Source organism: Pocillopora damicornis, chromosome 4 (genome assembly GCF_964200805.1).
Source record: "Pocillopora damicornis chromosome 4, jaPocDami1.2, whole genome shotgun sequence".
NCBI classification, from domain to species: Eukaryota; Metazoa; Cnidaria; class Anthozoa; order Scleractinia; family Pocilloporidae; genus Pocillopora; species Pocillopora damicornis.
Genome location: NC_142673.1, coordinates 11,821,846 through 11,842,849, shown reverse-complemented (window position 1 = coordinate 11,842,849; position 21,004 = coordinate 11,821,846). Strand labels below are relative to the sequence as shown.

General features: G+C 38.8%; 2 protein-coding genes across 3 annotated transcripts in view; one reads left to right on the top strand and one right to left on the bottom strand.

Moving 5' to 3' along the window:
• Nucleotides 1–21,004, bottom strand: part of LOC113686064 (uncharacterized) — a 34,467-nt gene that overhangs the window by 12,781 nt on the left and 682 nt on the right. For both annotated transcript variants that reach the window (XM_027203655.2, XM_089204376.1), the window contains exons 2-31: nucleotides 19,824–20,069; nucleotides 19,309–19,377; nucleotides 19,140–19,217; nucleotides 18,602–18,830; nucleotides 18,209–18,327; nucleotides 15,164–15,254; nucleotides 13,317–13,414; nucleotides 13,051–13,156; nucleotides 12,764–12,816; nucleotides 12,346–12,454; nucleotides 11,713–11,815; nucleotides 11,121–11,193; nucleotides 10,561–10,836; nucleotides 10,122–10,225; nucleotides 9,710–9,774; nucleotides 9,253–9,396; nucleotides 8,711–8,938; nucleotides 8,187–8,293; nucleotides 7,928–8,105; nucleotides 7,496–7,645; nucleotides 6,893–7,044; nucleotides 6,461–6,574; nucleotides 5,669–5,780; nucleotides 4,672–4,868; nucleotides 3,842–4,015; nucleotides 3,204–3,320; nucleotides 2,383–2,596; nucleotides 1,323–1,531; nucleotides 664–842; nucleotides 164–302 (exon numbers count right to left, since the gene is read on the bottom strand). In XM_027203655.2, the coding sequence (XP_027059456.2) occupies nucleotides 164–302; nucleotides 664–842; nucleotides 1,323–1,531; nucleotides 2,383–2,596; nucleotides 3,204–3,320; nucleotides 3,842–4,015; nucleotides 4,672–4,868; nucleotides 5,669–5,780; nucleotides 6,461–6,574; nucleotides 6,893–7,044; nucleotides 7,496–7,645; nucleotides 7,928–8,105; nucleotides 8,187–8,293; nucleotides 8,711–8,938; nucleotides 9,253–9,396; nucleotides 9,710–9,774; nucleotides 10,122–10,225; nucleotides 10,561–10,836; nucleotides 11,121–11,193; nucleotides 11,713–11,815; nucleotides 12,346–12,454; nucleotides 12,764–12,816; nucleotides 13,051–13,156; nucleotides 13,317–13,414; nucleotides 15,164–15,254; nucleotides 18,209–18,327; nucleotides 18,602–18,830; nucleotides 19,140–19,217; nucleotides 19,309–19,377; nucleotides 19,824–20,069 (4,233 nt within the window). The remainder of the gene's footprint in view (nucleotides 1–163; nucleotides 303–663; nucleotides 843–1,322; nucleotides 1,532–2,382; nucleotides 2,597–3,203; nucleotides 3,321–3,841; nucleotides 4,016–4,671; nucleotides 4,869–5,668; nucleotides 5,781–6,460; nucleotides 6,575–6,892; nucleotides 7,045–7,495; nucleotides 7,646–7,927; nucleotides 8,106–8,186; nucleotides 8,294–8,710; nucleotides 8,939–9,252; nucleotides 9,397–9,709; nucleotides 9,775–10,121; nucleotides 10,226–10,560; nucleotides 10,837–11,120; nucleotides 11,194–11,712; nucleotides 11,816–12,345; nucleotides 12,455–12,763; nucleotides 12,817–13,050; nucleotides 13,157–13,316; nucleotides 13,415–15,163; nucleotides 15,255–18,208; nucleotides 18,328–18,601; nucleotides 18,831–19,139; nucleotides 19,218–19,308; nucleotides 19,378–19,823; nucleotides 20,070–21,004) is intronic.
• LOC113686065 (uncharacterized) lies at nucleotides 16,264–18,035 on the top strand. The gene has a single exon (XM_027203657.2). The coding sequence runs from the start codon at nucleotides 16,287–16,289 to the stop codon at nucleotides 17,358–17,360; it is 1,074 nt and encodes a 357-aa protein (XP_027059458.2). The 5' UTR covers nucleotides 16,264–16,286; the 3' UTR covers nucleotides 17,361–18,035.

Sequence of the window (21,004 nt, the reverse complement as noted above, 5' to 3'; positions counted from 1 at the left end):
TCCTGCGGATCACTTTATGTCCCGGATTTCTCACTCGTTTACATCATAGTTCAAGGCATGGGTATATCATCCTTAGATCTTTAAATTTGTATTTATAAAAGCGCAGTACATTCCATTATGTAACGTGCTTTAATCTTTAATTGTCAAACTCAACGTCACGCACCTGTTGGTCGAGGACGTGCACTGTGTTGTTTGCCTGTTCCACGAGACTTAAAGACCTGTTCACAAGCTTACTTATCTCAGAATATCTGTCGATCGCCGATAAAGCTTCAGCACCATGAGTCTGACTACGATTGAACGTTCTTCAAATAAGGAAAAAGACAAACTTTTTAGTACACTGACCAGGAATAACGGAAAATAAAGAGTTTTTAAGAAATAAAAGAATGAAGAAATGGTGCGTTTGAAAGAAGGTTTCTAACCATTCAGAAGGTACTCGTCTAAAATTTTTCAATAAAATTGAAAACGAATGAAAAATTTCCTAATCATAGCTAATGTGGACAACCAAAATTGCTGACTTATTGCCCATTGTTATCCTGAATAAAAAATGCGACCAAAGAACAAGAAGCAGAATCGTCCCCCCCACAAAAAAGCTTCATCGAGAATTTCGCGAGTGGGTGGTATTTGCTTCAATCTTTTCTTTGTACTGATGTAATTTGCACTCACTGATCCATTTGGTTAGCGAGTGACTGCAGATATGAGGCCTGGTTTTCAGCCTGATACAGTTTAACTTCGGCAGAAAACAGCTTCTGCTTGATGCTGTCAACTTCCATTTCCAGTAGGTTTGATACATCTGTTAGTCCACTCTGTGGAACAAAGTTCCCACTGCTTATTTCAGACAGGTCCTAGGACATAACACAAAAATAATCATTTTTTTGTGACATTTTCTCCCACACTATGGAACGTTTTACGAAGACAAAATTGCCCAAAATCAATTTTAAACAAAAATTCTTGAACCGATCCTACTTGAACATGAGTACAATCGCTTAGGGTATACTGAATGAGATACAAAACTGTTACTGATTTAAGACACTAAGAAAGAGCACGCCAATTTCGGGATAGAATGATAAAAATTATTTTTCGAGATTAAAAGTAAAGTACGGATGCTCAAAAGTTTTCAATTAAATTCTACAACACTAAATAAATAAAGTCTCTATAAATTTGTAATAGGTATAATTTGCGTCAAAAATAAAAGATTTTGAATGATAAGTAGTTGACACTATCAAGCAGCGCCATCCGGATCCCGTAAATCACAAATATCACCCTTATGATAACATTCATTCAAATTCGATTTACACATTGTCATCATTACAGTCATTATATACCTGTGGAATTAGTGGATACCATTCGGTGACGATGTTATCAAGGAAGTTTTCTACTTTGGACAAATCAATAAGTGCCATGCCAATCAAATCATCCTCTTCACCAGGATCGTGGTCATACACGGCTAGCTTCAGTTTGGTAATATTCAAATGCTCCATTGATATGGTGAAACGAATTACATCGCCAAATGGGAAACTTGGGTTTAAATCACCTGTAGATGATTAAGATGGAAAATTCCACGATCAACGATTCCTCATTTTTTTTAACAGCAACAAAGGACCACTTGTTGGATAACAGTATACATCACTTCAAGGTATGCCAGTCCGTTATTACGTTCAAAATAAAAATCTTTTTGTAACAGTTATTGCGTGTAGACATAATGAGAACTACTGGCTAGTTATCAGTTTCAATGATCAATATTGAAAAATCCATTTGGGGATGAACAGGGTGGTTCGGTAAATTTTAAATCTACAAAGAGGAAACGGATCAATATCAGTATCTGGGCAACTGTCCACCTACCCCTCCCCTAACCCAACATTAACCCTAACTTGTTATCAATTGACTGTTGTTGGGTTAGGGGAGGGGTAGGTGGACAGTTACCCAGATACTGATATTGATCCGAGGAAACTAGAATTGTGATATTCTTTGTTCATGACAACTTGAGTTATTTTTGGTATCGTTTAAAAAATAAACGAGTCAATCATCAGTTATATATTTTAAAAAGTCATCTTAAGCGTTCATGTTCAGGATTAGCCAAGCAACAATAAACGACAAAATTCTAATCTTTACACAAGATGTGTGAACAGATCCATATCCGTGACTGTTGGATGGTCCGAGAACTTACATTGAAAATATTTACGATGAAAAAGCTTGTAAGCACAAATAAAACTACAAGAATTAATAAAGTAAGTAAATGTAAGGAACGTATACAAAAGTTGATAATCTAGAGGGGCTATTTCCTTTGCAGAGAGTGCAGAGCTAGTAAAACACCTTCAGCAGAGACAAATATTGGCCTCACTTAAGTCCTTATCATGAAGTTTTATTATTTCATGAGAGCCTTACCGTTTACAGTAGATGTCGTTTTAGTCCCCTCATTATTCCAATCGGGAATAATCGATACCAAAACATACGGGTCTGAGGTTCGACGTGAAAGATCCTTTGGGGGAAGATTACGTCCTCTCTCGATGCGCAAGACAAATTGTGTTTGTCGCCGTTCGTACTGCAGCATGGATACCTCCAGTTCGCCATTAACAGGAGATAAAGAACTTTGATATTCCTGATGCGTAAAGAATAATCACAAAGATTATACAGGAAAAGGAAAATTCATGCAGGTCAATGCATATATCCACGACTACGACAAATGTAGTCGCGACAACGTTGTGCTAATTTGTTTTATTGGGGCTCCACGAATTTGCCCTGCAAGATAACGCAATTAGAACTGGTATGATGGGTACTCCAACTTGTCTCAACAATTTTGCAAGTAGCTGGTTGCAGTCAGCGCCTCGACATCACACGGCAGAATTTAAACTAAGTGCAAAGTAAATTTACTACAGCATAGAAACACATGTACTATACGGGCTTTAAGCATCATCAGGATAAGTTTAGCGCGTACTTGAACGATTAATTTGTGTTGGCAGCAGATTAAAAGCCATCTATCTAGCAATTACCCACCTCTGGATGATTTTGTTCACGGGAGTGACAGCGTAATGATTTCTTAAAGGTAAAATTTTTAGCCACAATCCCTGAGGATTGCATCGACAAAATCTGGAACTGCCAATTAGTACTAAAAACTTCATATCATATCCCTCCATGTCTTGATTAGTTTTTAAGAGAGGGAAATGAACGAACAGGCTTGTAATAGATCAGAGATGATGGCTTGTTACCTCAAATATAGATGAGCCACGCGTTAGAACAAGTCTTGTGTTATTTAATGTCATATTTGTGTCAGCCAACGAAAACTTGGAACTGTTCAAAGCGTGTAATTCGTTCTCCAGAAGATTCTGTAATAGCAGATCAAATCATATAAAGAGAAACATCCTAGGTAGATATAGCATGGTAGATACCTTGTAATTGGTTTATTGCCGACTAATGCGAGCCAAATACGTTTTATACAAAGAATTTGAAGCCTTATCCGGCTGGATCTTGATTTACGCATTTTACAATTAATTCAAGTGAAGTGCGTAGAGTCTTTAATCTACCTGAAGTTTAACTCACAGAAGGAGCTTATACTACCAGGTGTAATGCATCACCCCTCAAAGTGCTTAGTTTGCAACACCCCGTCTTTCTTTGGAATAGGCGGACAAAAAACCTCGGCATCAGGGGCTTCTCTTTGTGTGTGATAACAGATAACGAAACAGAGAAGGGAGGAAGGCAGCCTTTGACTTTCAAAGAGACTTGCCTCGATTTAGATTTTATCTTTCACCAAGTAATTATCCTGTCTTTACTTTTCATGTAACGATGTACTGCACAATAAATAAGAAAGAGAGAAAGCGTAGCAGCTGCATTACCAAGACAAACATACCTTTGCCTCCGTTAGAGTGGCATGCATTTCGCCAGTATAATTATAAACCTTTTCTATCGTTTCCTTGAAGGTTGCATGTGATTGATTCCAGCTCTCCTGGATCTGTATGTAATTAGCTGCTTTCTCTTGCACCGAGATTTCAAGTTTTTGAGCATGAAACAGCTTGGACATGACCTGATACATATGAAATATATCGATTTTCTGGATGTAGAACGGCAAACCTTACAGGGTGTAGTGTATTGGGTTATATTGCGTTTTATAGCGTTACATGGCATTATCATTATAAGGAAACTTCCTTTCTTAATCGTGTCGTAAATCTTCTTTCCTAAGTAAAAGTGAAATAAATAATTACCGGTATTGTATGGTAGATATAGTATCTTGAACATTAGATATAAGACAGTTGATTTAGAGCAATGAGAGGAATCACTTATGAATATTCCACACAGGGGACATAGATAATGAAATTCAGATGTAAGATTAAACTTAGCAGCTGAAAGAGCAGAAATTAGAGAAGTTGTAGTATTTCATGAAATTGAGGAACACTGAGGTTGAAGCATTGGACGAAACTCTAAATACTGTGATTTCACTGGTATGGATAAGACTCTTTCATAAATTTCTGAGATGAAGACACTGAGATGAAAAAACTTAATCATTACGGTAAGTCAAGGGTAAATTTGAGTCAAACAATGTATTTTTTAAATACTTGGAACAATAGCAAGCTGGCAAAAGTACCTGCTGACCCCTGTTTTCCCTCAGGTAGCCAACACTAGTTAAAAATATGAGTTACCGAGCCAAGTTGAGCGGGGATTACTACTAGTAAGGTTGCATACCTGTTCCAATGTTTGTTCGGCAAGAACAGACGTGTTTTCAGCCATCCATAATTTTCGACTTATATCCTGGGAATATTGACTGAAGTTCCTATTCATTGTTTGGCGTAAAGCTTCAGCTGAGTGTCTCTGGAATTTTAATGCAGCAACATGGTGTTCTTCGAGAGCATTTCGCACGTCCTCAATGATGGTATCCACAGCTGAAAGAGAATTGCCGACATGTTTTTGCTGTATTTTACGTATAACGTATGCTCGGTCGGAAAATTGCTTTGAAACGAAGTTTTGTCTCTGCTGACCGGCGGAACAGTGTCTAATAGAAGTTGGTGGAAAGGTTGGGTCACTGTCTCGTTGTAATCAGTTTCTTCTGTTCGATGAGACTCGTAAGCTTGGAAAGGAAACCCGTCTCGAAGAAAGAATGCCAGATTTCAAATCTCGGCTACTCTGCAGTTATCACCATACATAGAATAGGCTTTGGGAGTAAATATTGAGAAAGAATAGGAAGCTGGTGCGTCTAAGGTAGTGCTTCCTTCATAGAAACATCTCCGCAGAATTTCATCCAATGATCTACTCTGACCTCCGAAGACCTGCTTCTAATGACTTATTTAGAGTTGATAGATGAGAGCAATAAAGCAGGGTGGGGTCCAGGGTGGCCAAGTGAGATCAAAAGCTACGCATTAGGAGACAGTACATTGGACAATAATATTCTCACTTAAGCCTGGCGTGCAGCCACTCATTTTCCCCCTTATCCTCAAAGGCCATCCGAACTGGAGGGTATTACTCTGCGTTGGGTTTTTTATTAAAATGATTCTTTAACGCTTTCTCGACATCGAGCATTTGTAGAGAAGAGAGATTCCCTGATCCTGTATAAATTTCAACTAGCTTTTGAAAGGCCCTTTCCCAGAACAGTTCACGAATGGAGTATGGTTCAACTCAGCTAAAACCAGCCAGCTGATTATTCTTGCGAGAGTTACTGTACTTTTACAGATGCTAGTACACTCACATGTAAGGTATGTCTTTGCAGATAATGTTGCTTTCTTTTCATAGATGATATTCACCAGAGTATTAGTGGAATTAGCTTCAGCTTCTTTTGAAAAACTGCGTAGATCTTGAGCCTATAGATTAAAAAAGATAAAGGATACGATCTCTATATCTAAATGCCATATTTCAACGCAGTGCCACACAGTTTGAAGAACTGAATTATTTTTTTCTCTTTGCGCGACGAAGAAAATCTCATCTTAATGGGTACAAGAACAAAGTAATTATCGTCATCGTCGTATAATCTAATTCGTCCTCATTCTCGTCCTCGTTCTTGTTGTTTTCCCCGTCCTCATCACTGTCTTCGTTCTTGTCACTGTAATAGCCCTTGTCAATGTTCTCGTCCTCGTTCCTGTCGCTGTCTTCGTCCATGTTCTCGACACCGTATTACTTCTCGTCAATGTTTTAGTCCGCGCCCTTGTCTTTCGTCACCGTACTGGTGGTCGTCCAAATTTTCGTCCTCCTCCCAGTACTCTTCCCCGTCGTCATCTATGTCCCTGACTTCGTCACTGTACTAGTCTTCGTGCATGTTTTCGTCTTCTTCACCGCTCCGTCACTGTTGAAGTCCTATTTGTTGTCCTAAACCCCGTCTTCGTCACCGTACTAGTTTTAGTCTATCTCCCCGTCTTCTCTGACCGTCTTGTCACCTTCCTCATCACTGTCTTTGTCACCGTCACCGTCCTCGTCCTAGTTGTCATTATTATCATCGTTGCCTCTGACCGCTTTTTAAACCACAGATAAAATATCATATCCTTACCCTGGTGGAAAGACTTAGTAGACTGTTATTAGCTTCAGGAAGGTCAGAAGTCATGACATTTTGATATACTATATTTCCTGCGGATATACGAGCGTAGAACTGCTCTCTTTCGGTCTGAAATAGTATAAGCATATCTTGTGGGTAATACAGACAAAACCCTATGAATACAAAGGAAAAGGGATAGATAGAGAGGGTAACATGATAAGATTTCCACATATCCGCAACGATGCGTTTTTAATTGTTTTTCATAACATAAAATTCTACCCTACAATGTTTTCTTTTTTTATACTAGGTAAATGAACAAGACTCAAAACCTTTTATGACTTCTCTATCGAATTGTTGGCTAGATATGCTAAACAAAACGAAATGTGCGTGGAATATATGCAAAGGTAGGTCGTGTAATTAGATCAATTGGTGTGGAACATCACCAACCTTAGTTCGCTGTAGTGAACGAGACACGTCTACCATTGGATTATTGAAGTTTGCAAAGTCTTTCAGCTGCATAACCTCTGCACTTGTTTCATTCACCACGTAGGAATTGTTCTCAATCGACTGCCGTAAATTCTGTATGCACATGGAGCATGCTGGATGGGAATCGAGCAAATAAGTCGAAATTTTAGTTTCTCATCTAGAAGCATCAATTATCTAAACGCCAGCCGAACTAACACTGTCGTAATGCCAGGCAGCAACTTGATTTACCCAACACATCGTAAAATCTCAATGAATACAGCCATCATCTATCACCACGAGAAGGTCCATTTTACAAGGTACATTTCTTTCCACATGACCATACCATGCAGCTGAAATTGCTCACGTTGCTTAAAAATGCAGAAACTACATAAAACTTTCGTCATTGAAATATTCTGTGGTTATGACAAGGCTTTCATATGGGTTTTTAAGCGTTTCAAAGTTTGTGTACATTTGTCATAAAGTTGTTGTATTCGTGTTTAAATCTGATTGCATGTGACGCCCTAAGCAAACGTAGTGCTATGTAAATAAGCCCTGATACAATTTCAACTAGAATGTAAATCGTACCTTCACATCCCTTATCCGATAGGTTGGTGAAGAATTTCATACACTGATCACATGACCTTCCCGTGACACCCAGCTTGCACTGACATTGTCCAATGGTATCATTTGTACACACTGTACCAGGAATTGTACCCGTTGTGTTGCAGTCGCATTCTAGGAATATCGGAAAAGAGGGCGGAAAAAAGTCTTTAAGCTATCAAATGGTAATCACAAGGCAAGATTTGTAATGAAGAATAAGATACCATGATGGCGCTCGGAAAGGATTAGTGAGGTTTTGTGCATTATAATGCGAAGGGTCTTGTTTTGAGTATAAAAAATACCCAGGTAAGGTTTATCCTCAGTTCATTTCGTTGCTAGTGCTAAGAAGAGTTTTTCAGGCTTGTGTTTGTAGGGAAAATATGCCAACGGTGATTGATTTATGACCCTGAGCTGTACCTCCACACGGTCCTTCTGGAAGTCCATAGAACCCGGATGCACACTGCGTGCATTTCAGTCCTGTCGCATTGGCTTGACATAGGCACTGTCCACTCGAATTGCACTGCAAGCTCACTGATCCAAACGAGTTACATCGACAGTCTTCACAACCCGTGGGACCAAAGTTAAACGTGTTGGTCTGTCGAGTAAGGAGTGAAGAAGTGAGGTTTGTGGAAAAAGTACTCATTCACTGTAAGTCGGAAAAAAAGAGGATAATTACCTCACACAAAGTGCAATTTCTTCCAGTGACGCTTGTTTTACAGTTACATTGCCCCGTAACCCTATCACATGATTGACCCAACGAACCAATTTTGCTGCAAGCACATGCTGTGGAGGTATGGGTAAAAACACGATCGGATGAGAAGTTGCTCTAAAATCACACATTCAGTTGACATTGCTCTCTAATATGGATAATAAAGTAAGGTCACAAGGTCATGTCTTAACCAAACAGTTAGAAACAGTGACGATTGCAGTAAAATTAAAGTTCTCCCAACTTCAACGGCTGAAAATCTTAAACGTGGTTGAGGAGATGAAATTCAATTTGTAAAAATTGGTTGGCTCGGAAAACCTTGTTTATCACCTAATGATTATTCGCATGTTTAAGAATTTAGTTTTTTTAATGACCCATACAACTTGAATGTCAAAAAATCGTAAACGTTTTCATAAATATTTAAATTATTGCAATTTTTGTTTGGATCTTCTGTTGCTAGAATACTACCCAACGTAATGCCAGATTATGCTTACCTTCACATTGCTGAATGACTGCATTTCCAAACGTCCCGTCATCACAGTGCTGACAGTAGAAGCCAGTTGTGTTAGACTGACATTCGAGACATTCTCCAGTCCTCAGACACCTGTCTGAATTATTGTTACATTGACATGGCTCGCATGTTCGTCCTACGGTATTCTCTGGACATTCGCACTTTCCAGTTATAACGTCGCAAACTTTGTTTGGCCCATTGCAACCACAAGCTAAGACATGAAAAAATAATTTTTCCTCAGAGTGTAAAGCTTTACTTTCCGTCAACTAAGAAAGGCTAGGAAATATCAAGAAGTCCGTATTTTCATTTATGAATAACGACATACTCTCATTTGTATATCGATCGAAGCTTGTCATTTCCAAGAATGACTAATAACCTTTCGGTACAAATATGAATCAAACGCTAAAGGCAGAGCTTACTGTCTCTTTAAAATTCAGTATGAGAGAAAAGATCCGTAAGAATCGCAGCAGGTAACTATAGTTAGACTCTAGCTTCTGAGGATAATTCAATTTTTAAAATACTTACGGGTACAACCTTCCTCCGTAAGATTATAAAATCCCGGCTTGCACCTACTGCAGTCTCGTCCTTCCACTCCCTGCTTACATGAACACTGGCCCCCATACTCCTGACAGATTGAACTGTTGGATCCCAAAGGATGGCATTCACAGGCTATGAAGTAAAGTGAGGAGCCGTAATAGCACTAACCAGCGTGTAATAACAACAACAACAAGATTTACTTTTACGAATCAATGTCTTTGATTTCCTTGTCTGTAAGTTATGACAAGATCGGTGTTTGAATAGGTCGGTCAGTTCGTTTAACTGCATCGTTTCGTAAAATTCGGCCGAAAGAAAGGGAGGACTGAACAAAAGGCAGCTAACAGAAAACAAAAAGCAGTCAACAGAAAGACAAGATACAAGATAATAGTATGTAACACATAAGAACACAAGACAACCAAAAAAAAACAAAGGTTTCCTTTCTTACCTAGTGCTCCATTTAGATAATCCATGGTAACACTGAATAACCACGGTAAGCACCTTGGTTCTGTGCTAAAAGCATGTAATTATCAATGTTTTGTTGATCGTAATTGGGGACATAAAATGAAAATGCATATCTAGTGCATATCTACCTTGAAGTTCTAAATGATAAATAATGCTTTTAATGATTAATAGCCTTTTTCTCAAATACGTTTCGAAAAAGAGTTCACCCTGCGGACCAAGGAATACCAATTGTAACAACTGTGATCTAACCCGGCTGCTTCCTCACACCATTGACTCTTTTATCTTGAAACATCAATTCTTTAATGAGTTTAAGGAGAGAATTTCTGGCGAATGACATGGCACCTTCTTTTGTGAGAAAGTGATTTATGGATGTTATGTATCGCATATGTTCTTACGTCATGTCATTTCCATCAACGCTACAAAGAAAATCGAACTGTGTACTTTCGTCGCCAAGTACCGTGGCTTGTTTGAACTCTTTAGGAATGGCTACAACACCTTCCTACAAGAAATGAAAAGTATATCCTTGTAAAGTAACGTGGCATATCTGGTTTAGTGAGGATCATCCATTCTTCCCCGTCGAGGACTGGACCTTTATTTTTTCGCCATACTAAAGGTATATAACCTAGTTCTAGGTTATATGCTTCCACTAATACTCACAGACAAATATATATTACACTTCTCGTAGTTTTGATTCTCTCACTATTATGATTTCGTGACTACTTTTGTGTCAGTTTCGCATTTCACGTTTCTATGTAACATAATTGTTGAATATCATGATATTGCAATATAATTCAAATAGAATAGAAGAGGGGTTAAAGCAAACTGGCTTTTTACCAGTTTTAGTTGGTCATAACGCTGCATAGTTGTTATGCTGATCATCCAGGTTCCATTTGTCAACGAAAGATAGTCAAGGTCGGGATTTATGGTTTCAAGGCAGTTGTCGCACCCTTCCGCTAATGAGGCTGAAAAGATCATCGGATCGTTAGCTCCGGAAGTGTTTTGAAATTGAAGGGCAACATTCAGTTGAGCTTTTACGCCTTCATTGGTGTATTTAACGAGAACGCGGTACTTCCCCGTTTTAGGGATTTCCAATGACACGTTAAGTATGTCCTGCAAAAGAAACGTACGGAAAAATTGGTTGTAAACTTGGACAACAAAATTTACATTGAGAGAGATGAGCATAAACCTTTCTCTCGGAAAAATAATCTTCTTGATTGCCTTGGTTCATCGTCAAAGGTGAATTCCTTGCTCAGTGAGTTGCCTGATTGTGACTTTTGTTTGCACATGTTTGTTTTGAGTAGAATAAGTACGTGATTTGAGTTTCTCAGTGACGAATCATTCAGTTTTAGGGTTGTAACAATAAATAAATAAATAAAATGTTGTATTACACTTACTGTGGGTGGTTTGTAGGGATTTCGTGAGGCTTGTATAAAGTGAGTATCTGGATAGTAGAAGCCCATGGCCGTTCTTTGGAAAACAACAACGACAGGGAGTTTAAAAACCAGTCGCCCTTAAGTTTAAGAGATGGCCTTTGTCTACACATCACGTGTATTGACGAGGAAACCGTTCTATGTCGTAATTACAATTTACCTAGACTGGATAACGAATAACCTGTATAAGCATATACTAAAACACTGGATAACGTTGTAGGCGCGCTCTGATTGGCTATTCAAACAATCCGAATATCCTTTACGCAGGATTTGCGCCCGAAAATATTTGCGATGGTTGAAGAAATAAATGGGTTAACTACCTGTTTAACTATATATACCAAAAGACCTATTCACCTCGGTGTCGTTGGGTAGCAATGGATATTTACCTCACCGCTTTGCGGCTTGATAAATATGCATCACTAGCCACCTCCACTGCGGTGAATAGTTGTTAATTATTAAAAATCCTTAACTTAGATGAACGGATCGACGGTGTTGCAGTCATTCCAGAGGGATGATGAGTGAGGTTAAAAGACTGAGTCATTTATGATCACAGTACCTGTTACAAGATGTTCCGGTGACGTGTGGTCGGCAGTGACAGACACCTGTCGTCTTGTCACATATCGCGCCATTGGCTGTCCCGCCCACATCACAATTACATGCTACAAGAATGAGTATCGGGAAATTCAGTTTCGTTTCCAAAATACACCCTCAGCTATGGCAGAAGGTTTATAACGTTTTACCAATTAGGATGGTTTCTTTCACTATCTGGGAATTGTCACATCTTTAGAAATACATGAAAGTTCTTCTGGCCGTTTATTTCGTGATGTTGATCCACGGTGCATACGTAGCTTTTAAGTACACGGCAACACTCGGAACATAAGTGAGCTTATTGAACAAAAGCTTGCAAATAGGTGAAAGGAATGAAAGTACGTAGATATAGGTAAAAGAATGGGATTAACAGTGGGTAGAAGCGGGAAGGAGTTACGGAACTGATGATTGCTAATAGCTAGTGATACAAGTATGCTAAAACGGACAGAACTAGCATTATTGCCGATAAACGAGTCAATTGTGACGAGGCTTTTTTCTTTGCTATTTTAAAACAGGTGCTTTTATGGCAAGTAAGCCCACTAGCATTATTAGCATTATTATATCATCTCATACTTAGACAAATACGGTGAGTGTTACTCACCTTTACAACCATTGCCATCAGAATCCTGCAAGTCATAATATCCATCTTTACATTGGCTGCAGTCCCTTAGATCAACATTTGGTTTACAATTACACTGGCCGTAGTAGTCCTAGCCGTGACACAAGTGAAGATTAACAGAAAAAGTTATCAATATGTAATACACATGATTTGTACTTTTCTTTGTTCTGTTTTCGCATTTAGTTCATCTTTCATTTTCTTTGGAAGGCGCCAAGTTTAGATATTTTGAAAGGCTCATGTTTGCTACCTCAAGATTGGCGTGAAGGACCTCGAAATATTATTTTGGTACGTTGGAAAGAAAAACGAAAATTCCAATGGTATAGAAAATTGTCGACCTCAGATATCTCATTTTTAGTTTTCTGAATTGGTTTAAAATATACTTTCTGTTTGGAACACTAACCCTTTGACAGACACGGGATCGACCTTTCGTTCCATTCAAGTGACAACTGCAAGCTGCAAGGAAATTTCGTTGTGTTAGTCAAACGTATTCCTTGGCATAACCTAAATCTTCAGCACCAAAGGTTTGATGTTGAGTGTTAGACGCGAAATCATTTAAGCTATAACCGTCCCAGGATCTGTGAAGGAATCAACTTAATTGTGGGACTCGGGTGCCAATCTGGAAAATCGGATTTCAGGATGGAATATGTTCTAGGCATTAAAACGTTGCAAAGGTAATAGTTTTCTCACCAGTGCACCCCTGAGGGTTGTCTTGAGTCAGTCTGTAATATCCCTCCTGACAAGTGTCACACTGGCGACCTCGCACAAACTCCTTGCAGTAGCAATCGCCTGGTTGCTAAGGAATAAGCAGCCATGCACGATATAAGGAAGGTCATTTTTACTTAGGTAGATAATCCAAAGTGTTTCGTTTTTCAGCTTCCTCTTATTATCAAAGAATGTGGTCAAAAGTAGTTAGTGTACGGTGTAAGTCATAAAGAAGTTTTACAAGATATTACCTTTCCAAAATGTCTTGACAACTCGTCTTCATCCCGTACACAGTCACCAAACGACAAACTTGACACATTTGCTGTTCCATTTCTATTACAATTGCATGCTAAAGATAGAGGGGAAAGTTATGGATTATGTGACAGGTCCACTCAATACTTTCCTATTTCTCTTTAAACAATCATGAAAGTATTTTAGCTATATATATAGTTCTTCTGATACGGGACCTAATTCTACCTAAAATACACCGTATTACCAAATTATGTCGTGGTAGAAAACTTTCTTGTAGACAAGATGACCCCCAGGATCTTCATAATGTCCAAATTTAAGACGTAAGCAAAAAGATAAGGGAGTGGAATCGGAGGTCTGTCTGGAGATCTCGCGATACTCAATGGCACATCAACAGCGTTAAACTATGTAAGTTTCATGTGGTACTTATAAATCTTCCTCAAGTTCATGATCGTTTATATAGCCAGCTATTTTGCTCTAGATGGCTTTTATGATAAAGTTCGGATATAATTTGCGTTGAAAGATTGAAAGAGCGTGCTCAATCAGAATACAAAGCATAGAGCTGAGCGAAGGCTGTCACGTAATATGCGAAATTGTACTTATGTCTGACCATTTCTCTAGCTTTTTTCGTTAATGAAAGTGAAATTTCGGAACAAGCGAGCCTTCTCACTCTAACCGCTTCCTGCTGATTAACTGGGCTAAGTGACTCAAGAGAGACGAAAAGAGGAAGAAAAAAAAAACACTTATGACAGCATACGATGAGATGTTTAGTTCTATCATAAAAAGGCAACACTGTTTTACACGTGGTTTTGTTTTGAGTGAACAGAATCCAAAACGTCTAGTTTACAGTGTTTTTGTCAAGTTAGAAGTTGAATTAAAATGTAGAGTGAGGAAAATTTAAGAATTAAAGTTTACTCTTCAAAAACAGAATAGCAATGTGAAAATGATCTACAATTACACAGACAAAAGAAATCATCTGTAATAACAGCTCGCAAAAGAAAGATTAACTACGGGCTAGAAGTTAACTTTCTTGTTTGAATTTCTTCAAAATTTACCTGACACAACTATTACCCATAAATGGTATTTGTATAAATCAGTTTCTGCCTCTCTCAAACGACTTAAACAGCCATCTACTAAAAAATTCAAATTTTCTGTAGGATGAATTAATGAGATCGTTAAGTATCAGCGTAACTAAAAGCAAGCCTCCAAGATCTGTGAGGGGATCATTGACTTGTTGTTACAACACGTATCAGTATCAGTTGTCAATAATATTTTTGTTGTGAGATTAATAGAAGCAAGGCTTTATAAACACGTTACGAGGGAAAAACCCTACGGATCGTCATTCAGGTAATTTTAACCCAATTGTTTATTGGACAGTTCGCTAATTGAACTGAAATGAAGTAGCTTCATGACCTCCCGCTAAAGAGCAAACTAGAGAAGCATTGAGCATATAAACGTGACAAATCTATCTACCCAACGAAACATACTACAACGGCTGTACCACCACATATAAAATTGTAACAAATACTTATTTTAAGTATTTTACCTATTCTATTACGTCAAGAGGAACGGAAGTGAAGACCAGCACGTTTTTTCATCACTGCTACACGGGCATTTGCTACCCATCCCACATGTCTCTTCGTGGCTTAGCGGGTTTAGGGCCTTAGAGACTCTTAAAGTTCTAAGGTTCTCAGTCAAAGCCGAGGTCTTTCGGGATTTATTTTCTTTAATTTCGTGAACTGCAGTTTACCTGTGACGATCAAGTCGTGTTTCATGCAGATATTCTGCTCAGAAAAAGTCCCATTCAAATTACTCTGTATTTGGTTAAGTGATTTCCTTTCTCTCTCACCTTTGCAAGCGTCGGTATCTGTGTTATTCTTTGCAATTGGTCGATAAAAGTAGGCTTGACACTTTTCACAGTTAATCCCTTGCGTATTATGCTAAGAAAGAAATACAGGTGACAGGAAAGCGTCAATGCACACAATATCTGCAGCTTTACAGAAACTAATGGCACTTAAATATTAACGGAGAATCTCAAATGAGTAGCTCACTAAAAGATGAGAATAATTTTTTGGTTGCGTAAGAATATCATCTATGACTTAACTAAGCTATCGTGTTTAGAACTTAAAAACAGATGAACGGAAGTCACCATTTAGCGCGAAATTATGTTGGGATATTTTTCCACGGAGTTATTGTGTTCCGAAAGGCGAACAATCTTTCAAGAGTGAAGCTCGAGTAAAACTGTGAAACCCGAGGAACTGATACGATGTCCGCAATTAAATATTATGGCATATTCTCGTGCCAAATGGAGGCCGTTGTTTATCTTTCATCTATAAAATTTATTCCGCAGCGTACAGGATAAAATGCTTATAAACACCGTTTATTCATAAACGTTTGCAGCTCAAGATGCTGGCTTCTAAATATTCATTGGTAAGACTTAATGAGCAAAGGAGTTTATCTCATCTTATTGAAAAAGAGTGGGAAAATTCTCTCTGACGGTGGCAGAAGTCAGCTTTGAAAATGCGAGAATATCCCTTAGGGAATATCGCCTACTTTTGCCAGCTTTAAACTAAGAAATATTCGGTCAGCTGTGGCCTCTAAACCAATGATCCACGAGCGACGAGTTTTATGGATTTCATCCAGAGCTTTTCGTGGAAATTCTTTTGCAGAGTTTAGGTAGAAAGTGTTTGACGAATTTTTCGCGAAAGGCAGTCACAGTGAGTATTGACATCACTAAATTTAGTATGGATCCAAAGTTGATCGCCACATTTTATTGGTCGCAGTCTTGTTCTATATTTCCATCAGAATAGCGAGTTTTAGATAGACGCTAAGGATTCATCTGTCCATTTTGGCAGCTTTTCAGATGACAGGCATTTCATTTAATAACATTTCTTTGTTTCCACGACAACACTTCCTTAAGGTCATGAACTTGTGGTCTGTTAATTTCTCTAAAGCATCATAGCAAAATAGCCATGGCTGACATATTTATTGCCGTCGCTCGTTTTGCATTTTTTACTCTCATGGTCTTGCAGTGCTTTTTATTGGCTTCGTATCCAGCGCACTACGAAGATAGTGGCAACTGGTACGCAGCCTCCATATTTTACATGCCTGCTGCAGCGATTTGGTGGTTTATCAACAGCAATAATGGGGAACTTTCCCAAGTGCTTTTATTTTGGATCATGTATGTTTGGCTGGGAATTGTACCCATGGTAGGCATCGTATTTGGTCGTATCTGTGGCAAAATCGGAAGTGAAGGATTCTGGAATGCCAGCACTTTAATAATGACTCTTTGCATAACGCCATTTCTACTTCTCCTAACACTGCATACAAGGATAGCATCAAATCAGCCGATAGTCCATGCGAATCGTGTCTGCGAATGGACAGCAAAGGCCACCATAAATGCTTTTGGTGGAATTGAACTACTTAGTGTCCTCTTAGAAGAAAGCCAGTACAACCAGGAGATTTCGAAAGATTTCAAAAATGCAATTATTGCCTTTACTTGTCTGAGTTTCATGTGGTGGCCCTTGGGTGCGTCTTTAGACCGCGACGCCGAAAACGTGGAGGGTGACAGAACATGTTATTTATTAAGTTTTGGTATTCAAGTAGTCTTTGACATGATATTCTTTGGACTCCGTTTGGGATTATTCCAAGGATGTGGCAGAAGCGTTTCTGTTTTTATGAGCAAAAATATAATTTTTATCATCGTTTACTCGAGGCGTATTCTTAGGTGCTTCTGCGGACTGGATGACGCTTCAAATCCCACCGTAAGTGAGCCGCCCAGGGAGCAAATGGAGCCTTCGACACAAATAAACCTACGTGCCAGCTCATCGAACCCTTTTACGCTCAGTAGTGTTCCAAACAACTCAGGTTCCGCTCCACCGCCGCCGTACACAGCAGATCAGCAGCAAGGTCAAACCATAGAATCTTCCACATTCAATACTCAAGTTGTCAGTGAATATGTGGGATCGAGATTTATTAATGTTCGTGGATTTGACACTTTTGAAGATCGTATCCCATCTGCTCCACCTCCACCGTATGAGGCATGACCAAGTACAAACTATCCATCAATAGTACTGGCCATCAGAAATGGAACTATCTCAGATCATATCACAAGTTTGTGACTTATCATTTTCCAAAATTTATTTAGGTTTCAGCATACTTATAGTGAGGAGATAGCAATTAACTTGTAGAGGTCAAAGTTTGCTAGCCTTCTTAAAATGTGCAGAGCGGGAACTGTAGGCCTAGTTTTTGTGACGATTATACTATTTCCACATCATGACATAGTTATATAATTCCTACCGTAACCAATATTGTACTGTATTATTCCCAGGAGTTTTAATGGCCCAAAAGTCCTGTTGAGCTTATCCTGATTTTGACTAGTGTGGTTCTTATGCTGGAACATTTTAGAGTAACGTCGTACAACACTAGTCTTGTGTGAAGTAATATCATTATGCTAAAGCGATATCTAAGTGACGAATCTGAATTCAGATTATACCAGATAATTAAATCAAACCTCTCATAAGAGGCCATTCTTGAAAATTCCGAGGTTTTTTTCAGTTGAATTCGGTAAATAGAACCCCTTGAAAGCTTTAATTAATGTCTTGTTTCAATCATATCCAGCCTCATCTTTGACCTGAAGCATTAGTGGGTGAAACTTATATTTATAACCTCAGGAAAGGGTTGTACTTGACGCCTTTGTCGTCTGCCAAAATTAAACATAATGATTTAATTATGGTCCAATAAGTTCTTGAGCCTAAGATCATCAACGTTGTCTATTCATTTTAAATTTTGATAAAAGAAACATTGCCGTTTATTCATTACAGTTCTATCGGTGGAAACACCAGCTTTGCTAGATTCGAGTACTGTAGTTATGTTCGAGCATTGAGAAACACACCTGGCAATTAAGGCATACTCCTCCACCCATCCTTGATCCATTGATACTTATGCTCAGGCCCAGGTCATGTACGGTTCGGTTGTATGCGCAGGTGACAGCGTGGTTGTGGCAGTTACAGGCTTGAACGAAGATAGATTTGTGAGTTACTTAGTTCAAAACATTTCGATTGGGAAGGATAACATGACTCGCATCCTCAACGACTAATTTAAATTGTATAGGGTATTAAATGTCGTGATAACGGCAGATCAAGTGATGACAGTTCAAGAATTCTGGGCATGTTTAAAAAATTAAGATAACTTAAGGTAACGGAATACTATGGAAAGTTTGGCCACAATTTTCTCCTGCAGTGGAAATCTTATTCACTTCGTTCACTGATTTCAGCTGCTTACTTACGTTCACACTTTGTATTGACGTCATTGGTCCAGGGAGCTCCACCGCCTATCTTCCAAGCGAACTGATTGAACATTGGACAACAAGTATCACAGTTGACTCCACACGTGTTACCCTTGCACTGGCAGGAGCGCAAGCCTGTTGACTGGTTGAGCGGACAATGATTGCCATCTCCGTGTCCTTTGCAGTCGCACCGACCACTCAGTTCAATTTCGCGTACAGTGTAATGATGCTGTGAAATTGGAAACTTTATTTAGCCATGCGGGCCAGTTGTTGGTAATAACGATGATAATAAGGATGAGATCAGGGCTAAGGGCTAAGTTAAGTCTAAAGTCTAAACGAGCTGGATGAGTCAAATATTTTCTGTCGTTTCTAACAATCGCGTTTGGGTGACAAATAGAACATTAAAAAGTGTATCTTGCAATATTTCGAAAGCCTTGGAGACAGGACGTTTGGCTTCCAAACTTTCCTATACGGAATTGGTACTTGTAATGGAATGTTCACAAGCTGGCATGATGTGCAAACACAAAAGTTCACTCACCCACAATGTTGCCATGGTATCAAACTTTCTAAAAAGTCCCGAAAAGGTGAATCTAACTGCAGTAGCGTTCATCCAGGCCTAAAAAAAATAGGAGAAAGAAACGAAAGCATACGTCGCGACAAGAGAAATAAGGAAGAAGAATGTCCTAGTGATTTAATTTGTATCTTACCTGAAAACCAGGCGTATAAGGGTCTGGTGTACCATCTCCTCTCTGCGGCTGATTTAAGTCAATGTATATCTGAAACAAAAAGAAAATTTACCTAGTTTTTCTGTATCGTGAAGAGCTACACACAACAGTCACAGCTATAGCTATCCTCTTTTATCTATTCATTTATTTATTTTCGTGGTTGCATATTTACATCTGTACTTTTTAACTAGTTGATTACTAACCCCTAATGTAAATCTGTGTGGCTTCTGTTCCGAGTTTATTAATGTTTATATTCATTCATTTTCTTTATCTTCATCTTTATTTCGTTCATCAAATGATTCTCATTTAAGGGAAATTATCTTCCAACGATTTCGTACTACTCTCGTGATACTGATACTCTCGTATCATAAAGGGGCCTTTAAGAAGTTACTGATATAATTATCTAACACCACCTGACATTTTACAAGGCAGCTAAGAAGGCAAACATTGTATTCGGTCATTTTTCGAGAGGGAGAGGGGTCCTAAGGCTTACTTACAGTTTCATTATATTCTGGTGGAAAATAACGGCTGTACTCCGTACACAACACTTGATCTACACTGGATATAACTCCCTGGTAGGCAGCAACACCAAACTGTGTACTACATTGGCGGACTGCAGGAGAGGTTACCAAGTAGTGCCACGGAGTAAATGTGGCACCAAAATCTGTCGACTTTTCCACCTTTATAGCTCCTGGCCTTCGATAGTTTCCAAATGTAATGTTCATATCCTGGACAAAGAATGTCTGCAGTGGAACAAAATAGGAGTTAGTTTACTTTTAAGCAACAGCTCCAGCTTTAAAATCACTGTAAATCAGTTGAAACTATATAGGGATAGCAGGGTTCGTAAAAACTTTTCTTGCCTGCACCATGATTTTCTTTGCCTTCTTTTGGTTATACCACCTTCACGGCTGATACTATTTTTGTATACCATCAAAACCGAAGCCATAAATATAACGCCAGTCAAATGAAACCGATAGTTCAATTTGTTCATGTGTCTGTAACGGAGAATAATTTAGTCAACTGTCGATGTTGATGATTGGCCTCTCACATACTGGTCATACTAACTAATAATAACTCAAGGCAAGAAGTTATCATTCTCTTGTTCCAAGTTTTTGACTGAATGTTTGGCAGCGAGAAACAAAGATTGAGGGCCAGTATAATGTTTCCCGGCGGTCGAATATATTCTGACGTCTCAAAGATTTCTATACATTTTCGAAAGCCACGAATAAGTGTGTTTGAAAAGATTCAATGTGAGGCCAAGGATCATGCGGAATCCTATACCTTTATGAAATAACATTATTGCGGGTGTTATCGCGTAGACAATCCATAAACAAAGGTACCGACCTGGAGAACTTCAATCAGAGCGCTTTAACTACGTGTCTTTCTGACAACCAGCCCAAATTCGGCCTGTGTATCAGTTTTTCTATGGCCACTACAAAATCCTTCATGACTTCTGATTATCAGTCTGTCCAGTGTTATATGTTCGCTCAGGTGGGAGTGAAATATGTCTTCCGTGTTGTTAATCAAGCAAAAGCAATAAGTCGAGGGAGCAGTTGACAAGCTCCAACATATTCGAAGATATGAAAGAGGAAATAAAGCCTTCACAGTTAGTCAACAGTGATGGCCAGTTTGAGCAAGGGTTGAAACGGTTTATGTGACTGAAGTCCTTTAGTGCCTC